This window comes from Lissotriton helveticus, chromosome 3_1, assembly GCF_964261635.1.
Source record: "Lissotriton helveticus chromosome 3_1, aLisHel1.1, whole genome shotgun sequence".
Classification (NCBI taxonomy): domain Eukaryota; kingdom Metazoa; phylum Chordata; class Amphibia; order Caudata; family Salamandridae; genus Lissotriton; species Lissotriton helveticus.
In genome coordinates, this window is record NC_136061.1 from 544842933 (window position 1) to 544859998 (window position 17066).

A 17066-nucleotide genomic window follows, 5' to 3' on the forward strand; every position below is an offset into this window, starting at 1 on the left:
TAGAGGACTCAACCCAGCTGTATTGAAATTAGCTTCCCCACAAAGGCAGCACGACAACTGATCACACATTAATAACAACTCGAAGGGAAGGTCTCGTGCGTATGAGGTCAATAGTAGAACAAGAACGCCCAGAAACCCTACCCTAACTCCAACCCCCAACTCTACCCACCCACCCTTGTGTGTTCCGTGGAATGCCCAGTCAGACTGATGTGGATGTATCGTGTCGTGTGAATACCATGTCCCGCGCTACACCTCATCCCATATCCCAATTGTCTAACCCTGTAGGGACCCTCCCGCTAAGCCCTCCCATGCAGGCAGCCACATGTACGTCCCAGCACCCCCCCCCAGCTACCTCCTCACTCTCCTACCCGTAGAGGAACCCCCGCCTGTCCAGCCCATTATTCTGAAACTTGGTCCTGAAGATCCACCTCCTCAGACGTGTCTGAATTACCTTCCTCCCCCTTCCGTAAGTATTCCTTATAGAGGTCCCAGAAGTTTTTCTGGCCTACTCCTAGGAGGCAACAGTTCACTGTACAGCTCAGTTTGGGTACAGCAAAACCGCAGATCCCTCTTCCATCTGGCCACAGTGGGCAGCGGTCCGCGCATCCAGCAGGATGCCACTACTCTCCTGGCTATCAACAACGCCATATCAGCCAGTCGGCGAAGTGATGGCGTGAGTGGCTTAGAAAAGCCCAGCAATGCCAGCGCTGGTGTCTTGGGTAGCGTTTCTTCTAGCATCTGGTCAAGCTCCGCAAACACCTCATTCCAGAACGCTTGCACACCAGGGCAGAGCCACGCCATGTGGAAAAAGTCGGCAACTTGGGTGCGACAGCCCTCACATTCCGCCGAAGGTCGTAGGCCATAGCGGTGTAGTCGCTCTGGAGTATAGTACACCCTTTGGAGAAACTTTAAGTGCACCAGCCTGTGCCTACCATTGAGTGAGATCTTACGGGTGCTGGAGCAGCAGTATCTCCACATGGCATCATCTATGGGCGACTGCAGATCCTCCTGCCATGCCTCTCTGGCTTTAGATGGCGATAGTGTCTGGTGTGCAACGCCCAACTTGTTGACCGACGAGAGGAGCTTGGCCGGGGTGGGCTCGACGATTTCTAATCGTCGATTTTGAGGAAAATGCTGCACAGGCCTCACAGTCCCTGGATTCGTGTTCAGGGGACAAGCAGAGGTTGCACACCTCGTGTAGGTCCTTGTGTGGGAACTTAGCACCACACGTTGGACATTTTTTGAATTGAGTCCTTTCCATGGACTCCGGGCTGGACTACGTCGAGCTGGTCTTCTCGTAGTTCTTCGAAACGCGTCGAGATGGAAGTGTAGTCGCGTTCGATAACAATACCGTCGAATTGGAAAGGGTTACGCGCCGAATATAACTTTCTTTATCGAAGTCGATCCGGAGCGCTTCGATCCTCATCCGAACCCGATGGCGGAAAAAAACAATCTAAGGATGGAGCCGATGCCCATGCGCACTAACACCCAGAGGAGGAGTCATCGATGACGACAAAGACTTCTCCAGAAGAACAACAAGTGCAATTATCCGAGCCCAACACCAGATGGCGATCTATTCATAAATGTACCATCTGCAGCCCATATGCCTCGAACATAACGCTTCCTGGTCGTCTTTCGACACCTACTCTGAAGAAGCAATACACAACCTGCTCAGCACCTTGAAGCCTTCTAATCACCACACAGACCCACTACCTGCCAATGCTGTTAGAGACTTCATCCCTGTTCTTCTCCCACTCTGGACTAAAATCATTAACAGCTCCCTTCAGCAAGGTCTCATCCCAGACTCCCTCAAAGTGGGGCAAGTCACCTCAAGAAACCTACAGCTGACCCGGCTGACTTAAACAACCGCCCTATCACCAATATCCCCACTCTGGCCAAGCTGTTGGTAAAATGTGTGCAACTCCAACTAACAAAACACATCGACCAGTTCGACCTCCTCAATCAGGCTTCCGAGCGAAACAGCACGGAAACGGCCATGACACACATAATTGATGACGCCCTCCAAATCCTTGATCGCAACGACTCCTGCCTCCTCATCCTCCTAGACCTCTCCTCAGCATTCGACACGGTCAAACATGAGAACCTATTAGAGCTCCTAAATACCAGAATGGGCTTATCCGGGACTGTGCTCAAATGGTTCACTTCCTTCCTACACAACCGATCCCAGAAGTTCAAGATCAACAACGTGCTGTCCTCTCCAGTGCCAGTAGATTTAGGCGTCCCACAAGGATCTTCCCTCTCACCCACGCTGTTCAACCTCATCATGGAACCACTCGCTACCCTGCTCCAAGCATCCAATGTACACTTCCATATGTATGCCGATGACACTCAACTTTACCTAAAGGTACAATCCCCGGAAGATATCAAACTTCTGAACTGCACACTTAGGAACACTCAATCTTGGTTGGCCGACAATCACCTCAAACTAAATGCATTGAAAACTGAGTTCCTCCTGATATCACCCCCTGCGAAAATTACCACCACCCAAATATGGCTCAATCACCTAACAGCACTCAATGTCCGACCCACCATCGTGGACTCTGCGAAATCCTTAGGAATCACACTTGACGCAAATCTCAATATGCAACAGCACATTTGCAAAGCAACGAAAGGAGCTAACTTCCAAATCAACACTCTGAGGAAACTCAAACCCTTCCTCCCAGCCAAAGATTTCCTAACTACTGTACAAGCCCTAGTCATCCCCCACATAGACTATGGAATTGTGGCCCTCAGTGGTCTCCCTCAAGCAACAACAGCACCCCTAAGAGCCTCCTTGAATGCTGCCGCGAGACTCATTTCGGGCTCAAGGAAACACTCATATAACCCCCGACTTGAAATCCCTGAAATGGCTTCCCTTCGAAGCCAGAATACAACAGAAAATTGCTGTTATGACACACTCTGCCATACACCACAAGGCTCCCAACTACCTCACTCAAAAGTTGACTATATCAGGAGGCTCGAGATCCAATAGAAGTACAAAAAGTCTGCTCCTGAAGCCTCGCAGATTCCGTAAGGAAAAAACTTACAAACGCTCCTTCTCAGGAATGGCACCCAGGATCTGGAATGCAATCCCTCATGAAACGAGGATTATCTCCTCCACTGCACTCTTCAAGAAAGAAGTGAAAGCCATCCTTATGGCCAAGGTCACCTGATCCTTACTGTTGCTGCTCAGAGACTTTGCACCGATTTTGTAACGTTGGATACTTAATGGTCCAATAACTTTTTATTCATGACCTCGTTTGCAGTTGGATCAAAGACTCTGCACAGTCCTATAGTATTGTCTATTTTGAGTGGTTACTGGTATCTATTGATCTCTATGGTAGCTGGATCAGAGTCTCTGCACCGCCTTATTTTAATGTCTATTTGAATGTTTATTGTTATCTCTTGATCTGTATTGTAGCTAGCTCAGACTCAGCACCGTCTTATATTATTGTCTATTTGAGTGTTCTCTGTTATTTCATGATCTCTATTGTAGTTAGATCAAAGACTTTGCACCGCCTTATTTTACTGTCTATGTGAGTGTTTACCTGTATCTTATTAGCACATGACTGTTATCCTATTATGCTACCGTTTACTATACTGTACCCAATTATTATGTCTACTCACCCTCCTGTTGCCCACTCCCCCCCCCTGTGAAGTGCTGATATCTGTCAATATCTTGTTCGCGCTATATAAAACTTTGAATAAAATAAATCGAACCAGACTGTGCAATGCCATGGCCTCTGTCCACTGCTCTCTATCTCCATCTCCATTATAGGCTGCAGAAGGCAGATATTGACACGGGAATGCACAAGTTGGGTGTGGGATGGACTGCGGAAACATGAAGGACTACCCTGCATCTTTGCTCCCTCTGTGACTCCCGGGCAAAACACCAAGTTACTGCCCTTGCAATACTATGGCGCCAGGATGCGTGCCTGTGGGCGAGTCCTCAACGTTTTCAGACCTTTACCCAGCAGACACCTTCATACTACTCTTTGAGGACCTAGCCACTGCACCCCCTACCGCATTAGACATTCCTCCATTATCAACTTGGTGCAAACTGCTGTGCCCTACACACCTTCCCAACTCCACCCGCTCACCCACCCCCACAATTTAGGATCTTGAACATTAGCCCACTGATCTATCACTGCACAAACTAGTCACACGATTATACACCATCATGCAAAACTCAGTACCAATTGTAACAGACTGCACACTTGGCGAGGAAGGCGGAAACGGCGCACCCCCATCACTTATGCCCAGTGGTCCTACTGCGGCACTCAGATGGAAGCCAAACTATAAATCAGGATTGATTCACTTCAAGTTTTTACATCGCTGCAAATTCCTATGCTTTTGTCTTGTTTAGTGTGATGTACTTTGGGGCAACAAGTAACCGTTGTATTTTGCTGCATCGCAGTGGTACCGTGCAACCATTTCCTGTTGCGGTGTTGCCCGCCCACACACTCCTTCCCCTACACCCAGTCTTCCCTCTATCTTTTGACGAGCTGTTGTGTCATTTTTCATGACCTATATGCCAATAAAAATTATTTAATTAAAAAAACCCTTGTGGCAGGCATTTTGCCTAAACACTTACAGTAAGCAAGTTTTTTTTTGTGATTGTTTTTAATAACAGTTTTCAATAAAATCACATTACATCACATTGTATTTGTGGACGACAGTAGTATCATTGTATTACCATATAACCTATAATCTATACACTAAGGGGGCACATGTCGTTGCAGTCCACTTGTCCTGTCTGTATGGTGATACCGGGGGGAACTGGGGAGAAGAGACTGGGGGTATCATGAGGGGAGGGACCAGGGTACGTGCTACATATAGGGCATCCGGATCATGTCAGTCATAGCCAGCAGGTGTATCATCGCGCTGTTTGCGGACTATCCTGGGACAATGTCGTTAATAGCAGTGTCCGTTGCAGTACGTTGTGGAGTTATGGTGCAGTGCTTGTTGGTGGAGACAGTGGGAGCGTTGTCTTGTATACGCCCATAACAGCAAGGAATTATTTAACATAGTCAAAGAGTTCACCAACCCCACTGCTAACTCCAATGACATCACTCCCTCCCAAACCCTTTGCGACTCCTTAGCCTCGTTCTTCCACGACAAAATCGCTAACATCCACAACAGCTTCGACAACCAACCCGGAGACCAACCCACCCAACCTTCTGCCGCGCCTTCACCCCCCTTGAACATCCTTCATGACTGGAACCCAATCTCCACTGAGGACACCATTCGCCTGATGAACTCCATCCACTCAGGATCCCCCACAGACCCTTGTCCTCATCACATCTTCAACAAAGCAGACTCCATCATAGCACCACACCTCCGTGACGTCATCAACTGCTCCCTCAACTCCGCCACATTCCCGGAAAGCTGGAAACATGCCGAACTCAGCGCACTCCTGAAAAAACCCACAGCAGACCCCACCGAACTCAAAAACTACCGACCCATCTCGCTCCTACCATTCCCGGCCAAAGTCATCGAGAAAGCTGTCAACAACCAGCTCGCCTCCTTCCTCGAATACAACAAATCCCTCGACCCATCACAATCCGGCTTCCGAGCCAAACATAGCACTGAGACCGCCCTTATCGCAGCAACAGATGACATCCGGACTTTACTGGACAATGGAGACACAGTCGCCCTTATCCTTCTTGACCTCTCCGCAGCCTTCGACACTGTCTGCCACAGCACACTTGTACAACGCCTCAACAACATCGGAATCCAAGGAAAAGCTCTGGACTGGATCACCTCGTTTCTTTCCGGAAGAACTCAGAGAGTCCGCCTCCCACCGTTCAAGTCAGAAGCCACCGAAGTCATCTGCGGCGTACCACAAGGATCCTCTCTTAGCCCCACCCTATTCAACGTATACATGAGTCCCCTCGCAACCATCGCACGCCAACACAACCTCAACATCATCTCCTACGCTGATGACACCCAACTGATCCTCTCACTCACCAAAGACCCTAACACCGCCAAAACAAACCTACAAGAAGGAATGAAAGAAGTAGCAGAGTGGATGAAGCACAGCCGTCTGAAACTGAATTCAGACAAAACAGAATTCCTCATCTTAGGTACCTCCCCCTCCGCCTGGGACGATTCTTGGTGGCCAGCCGCCCTAGGAAAAGCACCCATCCCAACGGACCACGCACGAAACCTGGGCGTCATCTTCGACTCCTCACTCTCGATGAACAAACAAGTCAACGCTGTCTCATCATCTTGCTTCAACATTCTTCGCATGCTCAAAAAAACATTTCGATGGATCCCCACCGAAACCAGAAAAACGGTCACCCACGCACTGATTACAAGTCGACTAGACTATGGTAACACCCTATACGCCGGCACCACCGCAAAACTACAGAAAAAACTCTAACGCATCCAAAACGCTTCAGCCAGACTTATACTAGACATCCCACGCAAAGACCACATTTCTGATCACCTGAGAGACCTCCACTTGCTCCCCATCAACAAGAGAATAACATTCCGCCTCCTCACCCACGCACACAAAGCACTTTACAAACTTGGACCCGATTGCCTCAACACACGTCTCTCCTTCTACACCCCCACACGCCAGCTACGCTCTTCCAACCAAGCCCTTGCTGCTGTCCCTCGCATCAGTAAAACCACCATGGGAGGAAGATCCTTCTCCTATCTTGCGGCAAAAACCTGGAACACCCTTCCCATTCACCTCCGCCTCACGCAAAACCACCTTGCCTTCAGTAAACAACTCAAAACCTGGATATTTGACAAATAACTCCCCACCCTTCCTCAAGCGCCTTGAGACCCTCTGGGTATGTAGTGCGCTATATAAATTTTCTGACTTGACTTGACTTGTATTCCCCCTTGAGTAGCTTGTGCATCAGAGTTCGGTGGGTCGCTTTGGGAGGCGCATGGGTCGGAACGCTTGTGCAATTGTTTGAACTAGTGGGACAATCGGGCCCATTCCATAGATATGGGGTGTTTTCGTAGTCCCCGTACCTCCTCCTCCCGCAGAGTGTCTTCTGCCGCTGCCCATTTCTGCACCGCGCCTACCCACGCCTTTATCAGGGGTTCCAGCGCGGCTCAGCAGTGCATGGCGATACTTCTTTTTGCTAGGAGTGTTGCGAGTGACGCGAAGCGGACAGTGACTGTTTTTGGTTGTCGGAAGATACAGAGGGCGACCGCCTCCCACGTGTGAATATCTGTGTGGCCTTTGAGTTCGTTAAGGTTCTTGAGGGCTATGGTCCAGGACGGTTGGAAGGTGGGGCAGCTCCAGAAAATGTGCATCTGGTGAGTGACATCTGGGACAGTGAAATTGGGTGTCCGGGTAGAATTGTAAGCGGGCTGATGTTTGAAACGCTCCATGTAGGCCATAATACTGTATGTTTTTAAAGCGCGCGTTCCTAGACACCTTCTCGGGGAATTCTAGTGCCCTGTCCCACTCCCCATTGTGTAATTGACGCCCAATTTCGTCCTTCCATTTGGCTTGGAGAGCGTGCAGTGGTTTTTTAGTTAGTTCTCGTATGGACTTATACAGCCACGTGATTAAGTGCTGTTCGTAGGGTCGAAGTTGACCCTCTGCGAAGAGCGATTCAGCCTCAGTAATCTCCCGATCTGGCCATATACGTAGCATTGGAGACGTGAAAAATTTCTCCCGTTTGGGCCAGCAGACTAGCGGCAATCGAGGGGAGTAGTGTGAAGTCTCAGCCCACATGCGATGGATTCTTTGCATGCATTGACGAGCTACCGACACCTGCAGCAGGTACGTTCGCTGAGGCTTGGTGCCTGGGAGCAGCATGCGCCGGAGTTCCGGAATAGGGATCAGGTCTAGAGATGTGTGTGTTTCCCCTGTGTGCCTGCCCGCCATCCAGTACGAAAGCCATTGTGGTTGTACCACCAAAAAATCTGATTCGATGGAGGGGCCGCTTAGACATCCTTGCGTGGTGGGCAGTTGGAGTGGTGAGAGCTATCCGGTGTCTACTTGCCCCCCAGATGAGCGAGAGAAGGAGCGAGTCGAGGTCGCGAAAAAAGGCTTTGGGAGGGATACCCGGCACGTTTGTGAAGTGGTACAGAAGCCGGGGGGACTATGATCATCTTAGCTATGGCTATGAGGCCTATCAGGGCCAGCGGGAGATTCTTCCAGAATCCCACTGACTATCTGATGCCGGCCAGCACTTTGCAGTGGTTCCCCTCAAACAGGTCAGTGGGGGAGTGGTACAAACGAACGCAGAGATAGCGGGGGAAGATTGTGCTCCAGGATACGTTCTGCTCACCGATGTGTACCTCCCGTGGCACGAGGTTGGGATGTAGTGGATAAACTGTGGATTTGTCCCAGTTTACTTTGAGTCCAGATGCCTCCGTGAACTCAGTCTAGGTTGTCCAAATGGGTGTGAGATCCACGGTAACATTGCGTATATATAGGAGAAGGTCGTTCGCGTACATGGAGAAACTGTGTATAGTGTCCGCTATGGGAATGCCCCAATCTGGTCCCTCCTGGCGCAATCCTATTGATAGAGGTTCTACTGCCAGGGCGAACATCAGGGGGGATAGTGGGCAGCCTTGTCATAGACCAATTGGTGCGATTGCTAAGTTATGAGATGCACACTTAGTAACCCTTTCGGTGCTCAGGACGAGCCCAGCTTGTCATGAGTCACAATGGAGCTGTGCTCATGACGAGCTGGGCTCGTCACAACGGCTCCGCGCCGCCCACGCACGATTGTTTGATTCTGCACCTATGCGGGCGAATTAATCAGTGGGCGGGGTCATGACGAGACTAGCTCATCATGAGAACAGCTCCACCGTGACTCATGACGAGTTGGTCTCATCAAGAGTACCGCGCTTCCCCCCCCGCACCGTGGGGGAATTACCCCCACAGGGAAGGGGTTAAGTGACTTTCACTTTGTTATACCCTACTTACTTGAAGAACATGTACTCTAGCCCTGCTGCCTTTAGCTGCTCAGCCCAGAGTGTGAGTTGGACATTGGAATGTTGATGTGCCTGATGCGTGGAATGCCTGGGTGTCTGAGTGAGATGAATGTTGGCAGTTAGAGATGGGCTGAGCAGCTAGGCAGGCAGCTCCTGGTGGGGCTGGTACCACACTAGGCGGGCTGGAGTAAAGACAGATGTAACCTGAACTGGAGACTGAATAAAGAAGACTTAAATATACATCATGTCTCCTGGTGTCTTTCTACATAGGGCACAACACACTTCTTGGTGAAATATTGATAGCTCAAATAAGCAGTATATTAGGGTGCCAAGATAAGGTACATTTTAGCACTTAAGTAAACTAAAAATATAAACTTTTTTTAACCAATTTCATTAAAAATATTTAATTTGTCAAGTCGCAGTGTCTCTATCACAATGCATGTGGAAGGGACATAAAAAGCTGTTAGAGAAGGCATATTTAATTATAAGTTGCCCCACAACCTCGGAAAACTGACACAATGATCTATACCATATAAATACGTCTGGTCAGATAGTTGCACTTAGAAATGGCTTACCAATAGGATACTAAAAAAAAATACATTATCCTCAACCAGTCTGTAGAAAACCTGTGCAACTTTAGCATGCAAGGCCAAAACTGAGTTATTAGACTAGCAGTCTTATTTACACGGCAAATGGCACAATTATAGCATATACTTACAGCACCACCAGAAGCAACTGCCATGTCTTTAAGCTGGTTTTTTCGATTATCTCCAAAACCTGGCGCTTTTACAGCAACAACTTGCAGTCCAACTTTCAGTCTTCAAGAAAGAAGAAATTAATTTCAGCAACCATGCATTTCCACACCCAAGGAACATAAAAATTAGCATTTCCCAAGTTCCAACCTAAGGATAATGCCCAGTCCAAGAACAGTTAAGCCATAGTGTTAGTTACATTTAAACAACATACTGCACTTGCAATATACAAAAATGCGCATCGCATTGGCTTTTGCAAAACAACATTAAACTAAATTTTAGCAGCTATGGGAGAAAGGATTAGAGAAGAAATGGAAACACGGAAAAGCTGGAACACAATAGGAGATTGTTTGGGGGGGTTCTGTTTGAAAGTGATAGGTGGATTATTAGACATTAAAAGAGTTTGTGTAAACACACACACACACACACATATAAATGGTGTTCGGTTTAAAATGGAATGAAATGGTTTACCGAAAGTCTAAACTGGCATAAGTTCAAATCATGGTCAAAGAAAGGATGTTTGACATCCATTGTAGGAGTTTTTATTGTACGTTCCAATGTGTTCAGGAATAGTTGTGGGGGCAGAGGTTCGCAAAAAGGGTCACTGAGGACTGTTTTAGTAGTTGTGTAGATGGATTTGTGCAGTCCTCAAAATCTAGATAAAAAAATAACTATTTTCACTGACCCCGTGTATTATTTTCTAGACAGGCAAGACGAGATAGTCTTTCGAGCCAGTCTTTTGCCAAATATTTTTTACAGACTGCCCGACCAAAGAAAGTAGTAAACCCACCACTGCTAAATGGCAGCATAATCTAGTAGCAGTGTGATCTAGATACACATGCCACTGAAAAATACTTCTTGTTCAAATCATAATTAGAAGGAAGGTCCCTTCAAGACAGAACTCACAAGCTCTTCTCTGCTTGTAACCACATTACAGCTCTTGTTATTAAAGAGCTGAAGAGAATGGAAATTAATGCATTTATTTAAAATACCGAAATATATAATACAAACAACTGCCATATGGCAATACTTGTTTATACCAAGGCAACTTCCACATTCCACACTGGATTCCTATGCAGAAAATGTAAGTTACTAGTAAACCCGACTAGGATTACTTTTGCGGTTCAGTACTGGGCTACAAGATGCAGTACTGGCTTTTCTCCTGATCACAGGTGAGCACTTCGGAATTCGGTTGATTTCATGGGAATATTTTAAGTTTTCAAAACTTCACACTTAAAAGATTGAGTCAAACCAGTCAATGTTATCCAACGGCAGGTAAGTGAGTTACCGGATTCCAGGTGAGTACTCGACTGGGAAAGTTAGGGTTCTGGGCATAGACTCATGGGGTCCCCCAGGGTCAGGTAGGTACAGTTGGTTCACCCTCAGCGGCACAGGGGCGGCCGGGTGCAGAGGTAGTTCGGCCCAATGTTCTCCAATGAGGGGCAGGGGGCCTCCGGTTGGTGGCTGCTAGCTAGCAGGCCACGCGGCTGTGGGAGCTGGGCTCCTGGTTACTTGCTCAGGGCAAATCGGGAAGTAGGATTGGACACAGGGTGCACGGCCAGAGGCACTCTGGCGGCTGGGTGCAGGGTGCTTTTGAGCCGTTGGGCGTTCGATGTTACTCAATGGGGAAAGTAAAAAAGGTAACGAAGGCTGCAGACTCGGGGACGGTGATTCTTCAGGTGCGACCACCACTTCGAGAGGTAAGTTGACAATCTCCCAGCACCATATACACTTAATGGCATCACTGCGCTTAGTGCCCAGGAATGGCTCTGGGTACTGTAAGGGCACAGGGCTCATGCACCTGTGCCCACACCATTGGCATAGGGCACCCAGCTAGAGGGGTGGCTGAAGTATGCCAGGGCAGTGGGTTCACAGGGATGTGTGCCATGTCGACTGTTTAGTTCTGTACTTAGCCACTCTGTACTGCAAAGGCAGTGTGTGGGTGTCACGGTACAGCGCCCCTTAAGGGTGGCACAACAAGTGCTGCAGCCCTTAGGGGTCTTCTCTGGTCACCAGGCCCTGGGCACCTAGGGTACCATTTACTAGGGGCTGATAGGTGGCCAGAGATGCCAATTGGGTTTTGTTTCAATACAGCTTTAGGGAAGGTACACAGGCCCTGGGTTACTGGTTGGCTGGAGCCCAGGGTACACTCAGTCAAAGCACATCGGCAGTTCAGCAAAAAGTGGGGGCATACCAATGAACGAAAGATGGCACTCTCTCACACAACCCTCCCCCCTTCCAAACGAAAGGTGATGAGACTAACCTTGCCCTAGGGAGTCTTCATTGTCTAAGTGGAAGAACCTGGAAAGTCCATCTGCATTGTCATGGGCACCCCCTGGTCAGTGTTCCACTTCAAAGTCCATCCCCTGTAGGGAGATGGACCATCTCAGTAGTTTTGGATGTTCCCCCTTCATCTTCATTAGCCATCTGAGAGGTCTGTGGTCAGTTTGAACTAGGAAGTGAGTTCCAAACAGGTAGGGCCTCACCTTCTTCAGGGACCAAACTACAGCAAAGGCCTCCCTCTCAATGGCACTCCAGCGCTGCTCTCTGGGGAGAAGCCTCCTGCTTATAAAAGCAACAGGTTGGTCTTAGCCTTCCTCATTGACCTGGGATAGGACCACTCCTATCCCCAGCTCTGAGGCATAAGTCTGCACTATGGCCTGCTTGGAGTAGTCTGATGCTTTTAGAATGGGTGCTGAGCACATTGCTTCTTTCAGGGTGTCAAAAGCCTTTTGGCTGCTAACAGTCCAGTTTACTTTCTTGGGCATTTTCTTGGAGGGGAGTTCTGTGAGGGGGGTGTCACAATGGACCCATATCCCTTCACAAACTTCCTATAGTATCCAGTCAAGCCAAGGAATGCCCCAACTTGGATCTGGGTTGTTGGAGCTGCCAAGTCCAGGATACTCTGGATCTTGGGTTGTAAGGGTTGGACCTGGCCTCCACCAACAAGGTGGCACAAGTACACCACAGTGCCCTGCCCAATCTGGCATTTGGACACCTTGATAGTCAGTCCTGCAAATTGCAGGGCTTGTAGAACCTTCCCAAGGTGGATCAGGTGATCCTGCCAGGTGGAGCTAAAGACAGCAATATCATCAGGATAAGCTGCACTAAGGACTCCAATCCAGTCAGGACTTGGTTCACCAACCTCTGGAAGGTGGCAGGGGCATTCTTCAACCCAAAAGGCATTACAGTAAACTGATAGTGCCCATCAGGGGTGGAGAATGCAGTTTTCTCTTTGGCTCCTGGGGCTGTGCCAATCTGCCAGTACCCTGCAGTTAAGTCAAATGTACTGAGGAATTTGGCTGCCCCTAACTTGTCTATCAACTCATCTGCTCTTGGAATGGGGTGACCATCTGTCTTGGTGACAGTTGAGTCCTCTATAGTCCACACAGAACCTCATCTCTTTCTTTCCACCCAGTTGATTAGGCTTGGGGACCAGAACCACTGGGCTACCCCAGGGGCTCTCATAGGGTTTTATCACCCCTAGCTCCAGCATCTTGCGGACTTCAGCTCTGATGCTTTCCTTGACTTGGTCGGATTGTCGATAGTAACCCTGTCAAAAACAAAATCTATCACAAGTGTCCACATCATGGGTACACCAGCTGGGTCAGACCAGGGGTCAAGGAAAAGAGACTAGCAAACTGTTGCAAGACTTGCTTGCAGTCAGTTTGCTGTTGGGTAGAGAGGGTGTCCGAAAAGACCACTCCATCCACTGACCCATCTTTTGGGCTGGAAGAGAGGTTCTCTCTCTGCTTCCCGTTCCTAATCAGTCACCATCAGCATGGTGAGGTCAGCCCTGTCATTGTAGAGTTTAAGGCAGTTCACATGGATAACCCTTTTGGGTGTCCTGCTGGTGCCCAGGTCCACTAAGAGACCTCACTTTTTCTCCAGGATAGGGTAAGGGCCACTCCATCTGTCTTGGAGAGCCCTTGGTGCCACTGGCTCCTAAACCCACACCTGTTGTCCAGATTGAAATTCAACCATGGCAGCTTTTTGGTCATACCAGTGCTTCTGAAGCTCCTGGCTGGCCTCAAGATTCTTGGATGCCTTTCCCATATATTCAGCCATTCTGGACCTTAGGCCAAGCGCATAGTCCACAATGTCTTGCTTGGGTTCTTGGAGAGGCCTCTCCCAACCCTCTTCCACAAGACAAAGTGGTCCCTTAACAGGATGACCAAACAGAAGTTCAAAGGGTGAAAACCCCACTCCCTTCTGTGGCACTTCCCTATGAGCAAAAAGCAGGCATGGCAACAGGACATCCCATCTCCTTTTGAGTTTCAGAGAGCCCCATGATCATACTTTTCAATGTCTTGTTGAATCTTTCCACAAGACCATTAATTTGTGGGTGGTATGGGGTAGTAAACCTGTACTGCACACCACACTCCTACCACATGTGTTTCAGGTAAGCAGACATGAAGTTGGAACTTCCACCTGCCTATCCTGGGGGAGGAGACCTAGTACCTCGCCCAGGATGTGGATTGTTGTAGGCCCAGGAGAGCGGGGGGCTCTCCACCCAGGGGTCCAGCAACATGTCTGTTGTGTGGAAGCCTCTGCAGCCACTCAGACCAGCCGTGGATTGTAGGTTAGGTTTTCAGGGGGCATCTCTAAGATGCCCTCTGGTGCATTTTACATTAAATCCCACACTGGCATCAGTGTGGTTTAATGTGCTTAGAAGTTTGGTACCATACTTGTCAGACTTCAGTGTAGCCATTATGGTGCTGTGGAGTTCGTAATGACAACCTCCCAGCACCATATACTCTTAATGGCATCACTGCACTTAGTGCCCAGGAATGGCCCCGGGTACTGTAGGGGCACAGGGCTCATGCACCTGTGCCCACACCACTGGCATAAGGCACCCAGCTAGAGGGGTGGCTGAAGTATGCAAGGGCAGTGGGTTCTGTGGGCATGGCACACAGGGATGTGTGCCATGTCAACTGTTTAGTTCTGAACTTAGCCACTCCGCCTGCAAAGGCAGTGTGTGGGTGTCAGGGTACAGGGCCCCTAAGGGTGGCACAATACGTGCTACAGCCCTTAGGGGTCTTCTCGGATCACCAGGTCCTGGGCACCTAGGGTACCATTTACTAGGGGCTGATAGGTGGCCAGAGATGCCAATTGGGTTTTGTTTCAATACAGCTTTAGGGAAGAAACACAGGCCCTGGGTACCTGGTTGGCAGGAGCCCAGGGTACACTCAGTCAAAGCACATCAGCAGTTCAGCAAAAAGTGGGGGCATACCAATGAAAGAAAGATGGCACTTTCTCACACCTGCATTAGGAAGGGAGCAGCACAGCTACTCCAAGGGAGTTCCTGGGTCTTAGGTGAAGGCTGGATGTCATCCTAGGCTTTTGGAGGCGCAGGCAGCTGCAGGACGAGTAGCCTTTGGCACTATTGTCGGGTACAGCAAACAGACAGTCATGGTTTGGGCCAAGTCAGTCGCTGGTCCGGTTCTTGCTTTTGCGGCTCTTCAGTGTCCTTTCAGGTCAGCAGGATCTGATTTCCATGTGCCAAGGGCTCACCTAAATACCAGATTTGGAGGTGTTATGGGAGTGTAGGGTAGTATCCAATGAGCTACTTTCCTATGGGGTCATTACGCACCCAGAGTTCCTAATTCTGCCATCACTAAGATGGCAGACCTTTTCATTCTCAACATGGGCCCTAGTCAGGGAGGGTTGGCATACCCTCACCTTCGAGGGAAGCCAGATTCACATAGCAAAGGCAGTGGGCTCTTAGATGCTCCTTGCCTTGGAATGCTAATTTACAGGTCATCTTGCTGGAGAGGGGGTGTAAAATACCCTTTGACGGAGGAGGCTTTGTTCCTGACCTCCCAAGAGCATGGGCTCTCACCCCTGGGGGTCAGAACGAGTCTGTGATGGCAGGCTGGTCAGAACCAGTCAAGGAGTACACCAGTAGTTGGTACGTTTTCAGGGGGGCACCTCTAAGGCTCCCTATGGCTGCATGCATTAATAAATCTATCACTGGAACTAGTGAAGGATCTATTAACACCGGTTGTTTGATACCAAACACCATATATTTCAGTAAAGCCATCATGTAGCTGGGGAATTTATAAATACCAGTGTCCAGCACATGTACTTAAAATGGCTTCCCTGTTCACTTGTGATATCTAAAAATACACTTCGACATCACAGGGGCATATCTGCTCATACAAATATGTCCATACATAGCGCACCCTGACTTAGGGCTGTAAGGGATACTGTATGGGGTGACTTACCTACACTGCAAGCAGTGTCTGCAGGCATGGCACACAGGGAATGTGTGCCATGTTGTGTTCTCACTATTGTCTGCACCAAAACACGCAGCCTGCAATGGCAGTCTACATGAGTTAAATGAGGAGTCCCTTAGGGTGGCATAATACATGCAGCAGTACTGGGGGACCCTGTTTGGCACCCGTGCTCCAAGTACCATTTACTAGGGACTTATAGGGGTACCAAAAGGTACTGCCTATTAGAAGAACAGTTGTGCAGTTTTAGAGAAAGAGATCTGGCACTGGGGACCTGGTTAGCAGGAACCCAGTGCACTCTGTCAACATTAGAATATCGGGTAAAAGGTATTGGTGACTGTTAGACCTGGCACAATTGGCGTGGGTCTCCCTTCCATTTTCTGCAGTTGCCTCGTGTGTTTTTGCTGTTTTTAGATGCTTTCGGGCACTGTTTTTCAGTGCCACAGTGCAAGTGCTCCCTACGGTAAATTGATATATGGATTAGTGACTTCATGATTGGCTTGTTTGGTTTACTGGTCAGACCCTAGTACAGTGCACTGCGTGTGCCCAGGACTTGTAAATCAAATGCTGCTGGTGGGCTTGCAGCACTGATTGTCCCACCCACCGGAGCAGCTTGTAAAGTGTGTCCCAGGTCTGCCATTGCAGAGCTTGTGCGCACTCTGGTACTGCCATGCTGACGCGGCAAGTGCACCTACATACCAGTCCCTAAACCTTCCCTTTTATACATATTAGTCACCCCTAAGGTAGGCCCATGGGCAGGGTGCATTGTAGATAAAAGGTAGGACACGCCCTGATGTGTGTGGCATGTTCCAATAGTGATTAACAGCCATTTTCGTTTTTCACTATTGCAAGGCTACCTGTTCCCCATAGGCCAGAATAGGCAGTTTGATTATAATAACTTATAATCCCAACTGCCTCAGGGAAATAGGTAGAAATTTGGGTTTAGTATGCATGAACTCAGAATGATAAAATAGATCTTTTAGTGAAGTTGGTTTTAACATTCTGTGTTTGAAACACCACTTTTAGAAAGTAGGTATTTTCTTGCCTAAGTATCCAAGCCTGCCTCTGCTAGGTTGTGTATTACTTGTCTGGAGTTTGAGTGACAGGGACTGGGGGGGTTCCATGAGACAGGGCGTGTCAGCACAGGGCTGAATAGAGAGAT

At 48.8% G+C, this 17066-nt stretch overlaps 1 protein-coding gene across 2 annotated transcripts in view; it reads right to left on the reverse strand.

The window, feature by feature from the left end:
- HSPD1 (heat shock protein family D (Hsp60) member 1) overlaps positions 1-17066 on the reverse strand; it is a 171373-nt gene that overhangs the window by 57466 nt on the left and 96841 nt on the right. For both annotated transcript variants that reach the window (XR_013608662.1, XM_078680438.1), the window contains exon 8: positions 9635-9734. Coding sequence is in view for 1 of the 2 variants with exons in the window: in XM_078680438.1 (XP_078536564.1) it covers positions 9635-9734 (100 nt within the window). In the remaining variant the exon portion in view is untranslated. The remainder of the gene's footprint in view (positions 1-9634; positions 9735-17066) is intronic.